This window comes from Carlito syrichta, unplaced genomic scaffold (genome assembly GCF_000164805.1).
Source record: "Carlito syrichta isolate Samal-C Ts95f unplaced genomic scaffold, Tarsius_syrichta-2.0.1 Scaffold301612, whole genome shotgun sequence".
NCBI lineage: Eukaryota > Metazoa > Chordata > Mammalia > Primates > Tarsiidae > Carlito > Carlito syrichta.
Window position 1 is genome coordinate 82,880 of NW_007245708.1, and position 10,088 is coordinate 92,967.

General features: G+C 42.0%; 1 protein-coding gene across 1 annotated transcript in view; it reads left to right on the top strand.

Moving 5' to 3' along the window:
- The window catches only part of LOC103257188 (lethal(3)malignant brain tumor-like protein 3), a gene marked incomplete at both ends in the record, with an annotated part of 64,126 nt that overhangs the window by 52,919 nt on the left and 1,119 nt on the right, over window positions 1-10,088 (top strand). The window contains one exon of the mRNA XM_008054915.2: window positions 5,270-5,419. Within this exon, the coding sequence (XP_008053106.2) occupies window positions 5,270-5,419 (150 nt within the window). The remainder of the gene's footprint in view (window positions 1-5,269; window positions 5,420-10,088) is intronic.

Consider the following 10,088-nt stretch of genomic DNA (forward strand, 5'->3'; position numbering starts at 1 on the left):
CCTTCTCTGTGGCTGCATAATATTTCATTGTGTATGTGTTCCACACTTTTTTCCTCCAGTCTGCTTTTGATGGGCAGCACGGTTGGTTCCGTGTTTTTGCTATTGTGAATAATGCTGCAATAAACATGCGTGTGCAGGTATCTTTTTCATAGAGTGATTTGAGTTCTTCCAGGTATATTCCCAGAAGGGGGATTGCTGGGTCATGTGGAAGGTGGATTTTTAGATCTTTTAGGAATCACCACACTGTTTTCCACAGAGGTTGTACTAGTTTATGCTCCCACAAACAATGTAGAAATATTCCCTTTTCCCCATATCCTCTCCAGTGTCTGTTGGTTTTTGCGTTATTGATGATGGCCATCCTGACTGGAGTTAGGTGGTATCTCAGTGTGGTTTTGATTGACATTTCTTTGATGACTAGTGAGGCTGAGCATTTTTTCATGTGTCTGTTGCTGCTCATATGTCTTCTTTTGAGAAGTGCCTGTTCATATCTTTTACCTACTTTGTAATAGGGCTGTTCTTTTCTTTTTGGCATGTTTGAGTTCCTTGTAGATCCTAGATGTTAGTAGGCCTTTGTCAGATACACAGTTGGCAAATATTTTTTCCCAGTCTGTGGGTTGTCTCCCTGCTCTCTTGATGGTTTCTTTGACTTTGCAGAAATGTGTCAGTTTGATGAGGTCCCACTTGTTTATCTTATCCCCAACAGGCACTTGGGGTTTTGATCAGGAATGGTTGCCAGTTTCAATTTCCATAAGGATGTCTCCTGCATTTTCTAAGGTTCTTATGGTTTGAGGTTTAGGACTTCAATCCATTTTAGAGTTGATTTTTGTGTATGGTAGGGGTCTTGTTTTAATCTTCTGCATGTGGTCAGCCAGTTTTCCCAGCACCATTTTCTGAGTAAGTCCTTCTGTGTCCATGTTTTCATCACCTCCCACTTCAGGAGCCACCTGGCTTTCCTCTCTACTCCAGGGTAGGTGTGAGAACGGGAGAGGCATCAACACTCACTTTCCTTAGGGTTCAGAAAAAGAAAGGGAGTTAGCGTGAAACTGACGACTGATCATCGTGGGTTTTCTTGGTCGATGTCTTTACTTACTCATGAGTCAATCTCTGCATTGAGGGCTGTGAATATTTTTCCTTACTTAGATTGAGAGTTTGAAATTTCTTTCTGGTCCTGGCAATCTATATTCCCCCCCCAAAAAAGGGGGGGAAAGGAAATGTTTAGTCAGTAAGTTTCAGCCTGGCCAGCAGTCTTGGCTCTTTCTGAACCATCCAGATTGACATGTGGTGATCTAGGGAGACATACTGCCTTCATTAATTCAACAAATATATTCAAAAGTGCATTTTTAGCTGTGAATATAGTGCTATTCCTGCGTGTCTCCCCATGATGGAAGTGGATGAGGTTAGGAACAGAACCTCTCACTTCTTCCTATCCAATAAAATCCCAAGGGAGGTGTATGCAGTTATTCAGTAATTGTAAAGCCAGATGTTTAATGATGAGTGAAATGACGGTTGTGATATTCTAGGAACAGCAGCAAACTGTACAGCAAAACCAAAAAATTGTCTTTGGATGTATTTTCTTTGTTTTGCAATAAAAACACACAATGAATAGAATGGAGTCAGATGACAAAGATCTGAGGCTAGGTTAATAAATTTCCCACGTGAGAAACAGAGTATCGGGAACAGCAGGAGGAGCTAGTTGTGTTTTTTATCTTTGTGTGGGGGGTGGTGTTTTTAATCTTCTTTGGGAGGAGGAACAGGATTCATTGAAGATAAGAAGTTGGTCTTAAACATGTTTGTTATGAGGGGACCCTAGAGCATGTGAGTAGACATGACTCGTGGACATTTGTATTCTTACCTGAAACCAGGATCAGTGGTGAGCCTCGCTCCTCCTTTAAAGGGACCATGAGGGAAAGGGGCTTCCCTTTCTGAGACCTCTGGCAGTTGTGGCACAGACAGAAGACCCAAGTCTACCCAGTCAAATGCAGCTGTCTGGGCTTTCCACCCTGAGGAATGAAGTGAACGCAGGTCAGACTGTGTGTCTACAGCCTCCGTGGAACTGAGGAATAGCTGAGGGCCCGGAAGGGGCGAGGCCTGGGAGCAGGGCACGTGGGCCGCATCCCAGCAGCCTCATCCTGTGCAGACAGGGTCTGAGAGCCTGCTGGTCGGACCCTGCTTCCTGCCCGAGCTTGGTTTTCCGACCTTCCTATTGAGCTATCGGACGCCCTGTCAGTAAGTGTTTTTCTGCTCAAGTTAGGCAGAGGTGGTTTTGGTCTCTGGTATCCATGAACTCTGATTAGTACAAGCATCCCATGAAGGACCCATGAAGCATTTGATGGGCTGGTGTTCAAAAGTGTTGGATTTTCCTTCACTAAATGAAATAATCCAGTAAGGTCATTTGTAGCATGATGAATGAATTAGTGTGCTTGGTTCACTGAGCTACTCCATTGCTCTGTGACCTTGGGCAAGCAGCGTCTCTGCTTGGATGTCTGTCTGATAAACGTTCCACAATTGCTGATGCTGCCTCCGAATGTCCCTTGTCATTCTTATCTCAGAAAAGAAAGAGAGACCTCGTTGTTGCCACCCAGTTCTTCAAGTCAAACACCCACTGGTCATTCTAAACCCTTCCTTCCTGTCACTGCCCATCTCCCATCCATCCACAGGTCCTCTGGGGGTCACAGAAGATAACCATCCCTGTCCTGATCTCCTTTCTACATTCAGCCCCACGAATCCAAGCCACCTTGATAACCTTTACTCTTAAATAACTTTTCTTTCTCCAGTTCTGTCTGGTTGAACTCTTCTCTGCCCTCAGAATCATCTCCACAAAGCATCTAGAGTGATCCTTGAAATTGTCAAACGAGCCCTATCAGTGACTTCAGATTCAATCTAAGCTAAAAATATGAACTCCTCACTGTGGCCAGCCGGGCCCTTTCTGCCACTGGCCCTACCTGCTGCTTCCGGTTTTCTCGTCCCTCGCTCATGTCCCTCTGCCACCCTGGCCTCCCATTCCTCGCACTTGCCAAGCTCCGTTTGCGCTGCCCCTCCTGTTTCCTGGAATGCTTTTTCCTTAGTGTTGACCTAGCATGTTCTTCCAGGTGCTCCTTCTCCAGGGAAACCCTTCCTCAGCGCCCCGTTATACACACCCTCTTATGTCATACTGTCTTGCTTTCTGTGGGGCACCTTTCACCTTGTGAAGTTATCTGGTTTATATATGTGTGTATTTATGTATTGCCCATCTTCCCTGGAATATTAGTTCCATGAAACCAGGGATCTCGTCCGCTTGTTTTCCACTGAGTTTCCAGTGCCTAGAAAGATAATTAGCACTTAATTCATAAATACTTGTTGAACAAATGAATGAAATAAGGACCAAAGGACTTAACTCTTTTAAGCTTTAATTTGTGGCACGAAATGCCTTCTTCTAGGGACACTTAGCACAGTGCTCGATGTATATTAAGTGCTCCATAGATATTACTGGTTTTGTTATGGTCGGGTTAATGTTATGTAAATTTATGTCAACACATGACTTTTGTATAGATAACAGTGTAGAGTAGCATGCAGTTAAAGAAAATGAAGTGGAATCTTGCATACCAGATTCGTGTGATTAATTTTCTAGGTCATTGTCTGAACCACTCAGGAGCATTTTTAAACTCTTCCCTCCTTCCCCAGGAGGGTATATGAGAGGTGAAGGTAGATATGCACTGTTTAAAGATTTTCCCTGGGTGATCCTCACTACACTCTCTTATCACCTGAACTAAAGAAAAGAATACATAAGACACTAATATAGTTTACTTAAGGTCCAAATCTTTTCCACATTTCAGAAGGCTTTCTAAGAACAGAGCAGCAAGGTGGGCAGTTCATTGGAGAGGTCGATGTGAATTGGGGTCTGAGATAGAGAGGTTGCCCATGGCTCTGCAAACTGCAATGCAGAGGCCCAGGCCACAAGTGTACAAAGTCATGCTGAATGAGCAATGAGTGACCTTGATTACCTTTGCTGGGATGGTAGGAACGATTGCCAAATGAGACCTGGAGACCAGCCAGCAGGCAGAGATGGAAGGGAAATGAGTGAGATGGGTCATTATCCAAGTCAGCCTCTGGTCCATTTTCATCTAGGGACAGGATTAGCTACAGATTGATGATCTGTGTGTTTGCTAGGACATGAGGTACAGGTCCCAACCTGGAGACAGGAACATTTCGTGGGGAACCACCTACCCTTGGAGAGCAGTAGCTATTAACAAGAAAATTAAATAGCCTGTGATTACACTGGACCTCGAGGACCCCTTAGGAAGCAGATCCACTCCATTAGTCAACCTTTCCCACCCCCATTGCCAACGCTCCTGTGATGTCTTAAGCTTTTCTTTCTTGGGGGTGATTATTCTCAGAGATACGCACAGAAGGTGTCCTACAGTGACCATTGCTTCATTTCAAATGTGGCAGCAGATTGCTTCTTAAAATTTAGCACAAAGACGTATTTTTTTTAATCAGAATATGCATGTTATATTTTAAAGATAAAATGTTATCTACTGCATGTTTAATCATACATAAGGGGGGAACTCCCCCAAGAAAACAATTATTTTTTAAAGGGTGGGCCCCTTGTAGCACAGGTTTCCCCTACTAGGTCAGTGTTCTAAGGAACCCCTCGGCATCAGTGTAGCAGCTGACATTGTTGTGAGAGGCCTGCAGTCAACTTCAGTTAATTTTTTTCTTGGAGAGTCTTTCAGTGCATTTGCCCATTTCATGGTGGGCGATCTGTGCTGAACTGACCCACACCACGTGAGTGTTCTGCAGTTTCCGACCCCAAATGGCAGGATCCCTGTGCCCTCCTCCCTTCCTCTTCACCCCGTCTTGCACCGAGACCTTTTTTGGTTTCCCCAGTGAAAAAAGTCCTCAAAGGGAAAAGCTTTGCCAGTGTGGAAGAGGCGAAAGCAAAACATGGCAGAAAAACTAAAAGATGTCAAAATTGATGAGCTCAAAAACTGTTTTGAGCAGTGTAAAAAGCATCTTGAAAGGTGTATTGCATCAAACGGAGAGTATTTTGAAGGTGACTGAGGTTTAAATGTGTAAGAATAGATACACATTTTTTTACAAATAAATTCCAAGTTTTTTTTAAGTCTCCCTATACACACACACACACACACACACACACACACACACATTAATTTATATAACAAATTTAGTTAACTTTTAGAATTATATATTCTGTACCATGCCATTTTCATTGGAAGAAGTTTAAGTATGGTCTAATGGAATTTTTTTTCTTTTAATTTTAATCTGCTAGTGCTGCCAACTGTCCCTACTCAGAAATCAATTTGAATAAAGACCGTATTTTCCCAGACCGCTTAAGTGGTGAGATGCCTCCGGCAAGTCCATCATTTCCAAGAAATAAAAGAACAGACACAAACGAAAGCTCCTCATCTCCAGAAATCAGGTAACTAAAGCAATGATATTAGCAGTGTTTGGAAGCACTCTGACTGAAAGAGGTTTTCTAAGATGTTTTCTGTTCTCTGGCAATGCTTTCCTGTAGATTGTTGAAAATGCACCTGATTTCATATGAAGTGATAGTAGAGATCAGTACTTGGACTTTTTTTTTCTTAATTAGGCAGAGAGTTTATAAAAGCATGTCCAAATCAGGCAGGATTTTCTCTGACTTACTCATCTTGTATTTGAACTTGCTTGGTATTAGAGGTTTGGAAATTTCAGTCTGCATGCTGGCTTCTATTTCTGTAGGGATTGATCAGTACTTAGACGGAACCAACCTTTATTAGGTGCAGACTCCTTTCTGTGGACATTATCTCTTTTTGGTGCTCATTATATGCCAAGTACTTGGATACACATTATTTTATCTAATTGTTAGTATGTTAATTTCAAGTTTTTATTTTACTTGTAGAGTTGAGTTGGAATGTTTAACCACAGTGGATTATTAAATAGAGAGTTCCATTTGTTTGACTGATCTTTAAGTAAGTGGTCTGTAGCCTTATATTAACTAGGGATACTATGAAAAAGAAAGAGCAGATTGAGAGAAAGATGCTTCATGCTTAGGTTTTGGGGGTTTCTTTTATGAAGCATTCTGACGCCTAAGGCAACATAGTTCTTTGTTTATTTTTATATTTTATGACTTCCATTCTTATGAACCATTCGAATTCATAAATCTGAGTGTAGGCTGGGCTGGGTGGCTCAGCCTATCATCCCAGCACTCTGGGAGGCCAAGGAGAATGGATTGCCTGAGCCTGTGGGTTCGAGAGTAGCCCAGGCAACTTGGCAAGACCTCATCTCTACGATAAAAATAAAAAGTTAGCCGGGCGTGGTAGCGTGTGCCTGTGGTTCTGGCTACTTGGAAGACTGAGGCAGAAGGATCGCTGGAGCCCAGCAGGGCAACTCTGGGGTGGCCTGGAGCATGTCACTGTGCTCCAGCCTGGCCGACAGTGTGAGACCCCAACTCAAAAAATAAATAAACAAACAAACATAGGTATGAATCTAAATTCATAGCAATGTTATTAGAGTAGTGGCATTTAAAGCATCATTATTCTTATAGAAAAGCAATTTTACCTCTTATGGATGGGGTGGGGGGAACTACAGCCTCTTCAATTATTAATTTTTTTTAACCCTTAATAGCCATGACTAATATAACATAAAGCCATTTGCCAAATCTCAGCATCCCAAAATGAGGGTCACTTAAAGATTTTTTTTAACTTTAAGACAAATAAAAGTTATCAGTTTCTGTAGAAGTAATTACAGACAGAGAGTTCATTGACTAAAAAGGTATTAAGGATGCCTAGAGTTTAGATTTCAAAAACTAAGTTACTGTTTAAAATATCACTGGGTGTGATGGCTCTCACCTGTAATCCCTGCACTTTGGGAGGCCGAGGTGAGAAGATTACTTGAACCTAGATGCTCAAGACCAGCCTGGCAACATAGCAAGACCAAGGCAGAAGGATTGCCTGAGCCTAGGAGGTCAAGACTGCGGTGAGCTATGATTGTGCTGTTGAACTCCAGCCAGGGTGAGAGGGTGAGAAATAAAATAAAATAAAACACAGGAGGGTTGGTAGTTGTCTCTCGTATGTTTTCTGTACCTGTCTGGCTCCTGGGCCAGATATCCGGGGCCAGAGTCTCCTCACAGCACAAACAGGTGGTTGATTTGGATGATTTCTTGGGTTCTTTTTCACTCTAAATTCACGTAAGAATCATTTTTCATGGTGGATCTAACATTTCAGTGTTCTGTTTCTGTTCAGGTGTGGTCGTGGTTCTTCCTTATGGTAGTCATTTGTGATTAAGGAGACAATCTCAGAAATTTTGTTTTCTATAGTAACCTATCACATGTTTCATATCTAAGTATTTTTAAAATTATATCTATTTTTAGCCTGTACCATCAGTTTTGCGTCAGTGAATTCTGACCTGCCATCGCGCTCTCTTTTTTTCACTTTTTTTTGCAGGTTTTCTGTTCAAATAATGGGTTAGAAAGTAACCATCCTCTCCCTAGAGTTTCAACCAAAGCCTTTACTCTCTGAGACCCTGAGTTGCCTATCAGTTGGGATCGTCAACTCCAGTGTCTAAAATGAAATGGAATGTATGTCCCTGCTGTATGTTACTATATATGTGTAAAGCAGCACTTGGGTTTGTTAGTTAAGCTTTCCTGGTTACTCCTTCCCCTTTTCCCGGCCCTGAGAGTCTAGCAGGAAATGGAACCATCTGAAACAACCCATGAGCTAGTGGTCTGTTGATATGGCTCCACTCAGAAGGTGTTAGAGGTCAGAGGTTTAGAAACTGTTGAGGTGCTGGACAAGGCTGGACTTTTTTTTTTCTTTTTTTTTTTTTTGAGTTGGGTCTCACTCTGTCACCCAGGCTGGAATGTTGTGGTGTGATCACAGCTCACCACAACCTCGACCTCCTGCACTCAGGAGATTCTTCCCTGTCAGCCCGTCAGCGTCCCACATAGCTGGGACAATAGCCACCACCATGGCTTATTTTTTTTTTTTATGAGATGAAGTCTCACTATGTTGCCTGGGCTGGTCTTGAAATCCTGGGCGCAGGCAGTCCTTCTGCCTCAGCCTCCCAAAGTGGTGGGATAACAGGTGTGAGCCCCTGCTCTCAGCCAAGGCTGGTCTTAGAATTCTTCTCCTAATTATCTCCTCCCCCTCCTAAAAGCTCCCCATCTTCAATCATAACTCACATTTTCCAAAGAAGTCAAAGAGCTCTTGTCCGTTCTTTTTTGATCTCTTCATATAACCTTTAACTTCTGAACACAACTCAAGGGTGGAAACAGTGTCTTTAAGAGGTAAAGAAATACTTGTTTCTTAGGGAATTTCCTACTTTTCGGGAAAACCCTGTGCACGCTACGTAACTAGTGATATGTTTTGAATGTTGTGTATGTGTATGTTTTAATAATTATTTTGAAATTGATGAGAGGTATCCATGTCTGACTCTGGGGAGAATATTGACAGAGCAGCATGTCCTGCTTCTGGCCTAAAGTCAGCCAGGAGTGAGAAGCAGTGATAGGACTCATCATAGTCTAGAAAGAACCGGATACTTCTCCATTGAAATCCTTGTCCTTGACAGTTCAGAGTTGATGACTCTATGTATGTACACATTTGCTTATTTTTTTATTTTTTTATTTTTTTGAGATGGGTTCTCTCTCTGTCACCCAGGCTGGAATGCAGTGGTACAATCGTAGGTCACTGTAACCTCGAGTTTCTAGCCTCAGGTGATCCCCTAGTCTCAGCTTCCCTAGTAGCTAGGACTCCAGGGGTGTGCCACTGCCACCATGCCCAGTTATTTGTTTTGTTTTGTTTTTTTGTAGAGACAGGGACTCACTATGTTGCCTAGGCTGGTCTAGAATTCCTGGTCTCAAGTGATCCTCCGACCTCAGCCTCCGAAAATGCTGGGATTACAGATGTGAACCACTGCGCCTGCCCATTCATTGGCTTTAATTGCATCTTCTTAACTCACTCTCTACCAGCTTTGACCAAAGTTATGGTTTCAATGTGTAGGAAAAGTAAAAAAGCGACAACTTAGACTTTCCAACTTTTTATGTGGCGTTCTGTATTTCTTTCCACATAAACAAGAAGCAATAAATAAATTCCACTTTGACAAATCAACATTACTCCAAGAGGCTGAAGAATAAAAAAAGGTTATGAAGATGCTGAGCTCTCTGCTTAATTAAAAATAATTTAATCTCTTAAAACCTAGACGTAGTAAGTAATCTTATATTCACTAAAGCTTCTGTAATTTTTGGCAGAAAGGTAAGCTAATTGAAAATAAATTGCTACTGATCTATTGACAAAAAAAAATGTATTAAGCATTTTCTAGGTACAGTTCTAAGTGTTAGATGGAGATGATTCTTGTTTCTTCTAGCTATTTTTTTCAAATGTTATTTTCCTGAATCAATACCATCTATGATGCCAGCCTTTTCAGTTTAGAACTTTCCTAGTTATAGTTTAAGCCACATAAGCCAATGAGAGATACTTAATCTTTGGGGTGTAGAAGGTTGATGCGACTGAACTTTATTAGGTGTTTTTTTTTTTTCCCTCTATCTGACTTCAACACTGCTTGACGTCACTGTTTTCCAAGTGTGGCCTTCTAATCTCCTCCTGTAGCTCTTAGAATGAGTTATTTCCCTGAAGCCCACCCAAGGAGCAAGCACAGAAGGAGTTCAGGCCCAGCCCAAGAGCACACAGCAGTGTTTTCCTTTTCTCCCTAGAGGAGAGCAGCGTTATGCTTGGGGCTGGGGCACCGCTTGGACTTCCCTCCTGGCTTCCCTACTTGCTCGGTTGGTGATCTTGGATGGATGGCACAATAGCTCTTGGCTTTGAGTCTCATAATTTGTGAGGATTGTATGAGATGAAAAATGCAAAGGTAAAGCTCTTACACTAGTGACTAATAAGTAATAAACCGTTGATAAATATTACCCTTTATTGACGTTGGTGAAAGAGAAATAGGTGACTTTGTCTTTTTATAGTAGTTCTTTTTTTTTTTTTCATTAGGCACAAAAGAAGGACTGGCCCATTTTGATATTCCTAGGTTAAAATGCCAATACCTTGCTTAAACAAGATGAACCTCATGGTGTTAAATGCATGTTTTCGCTTCTTTTCCCATAATCATTG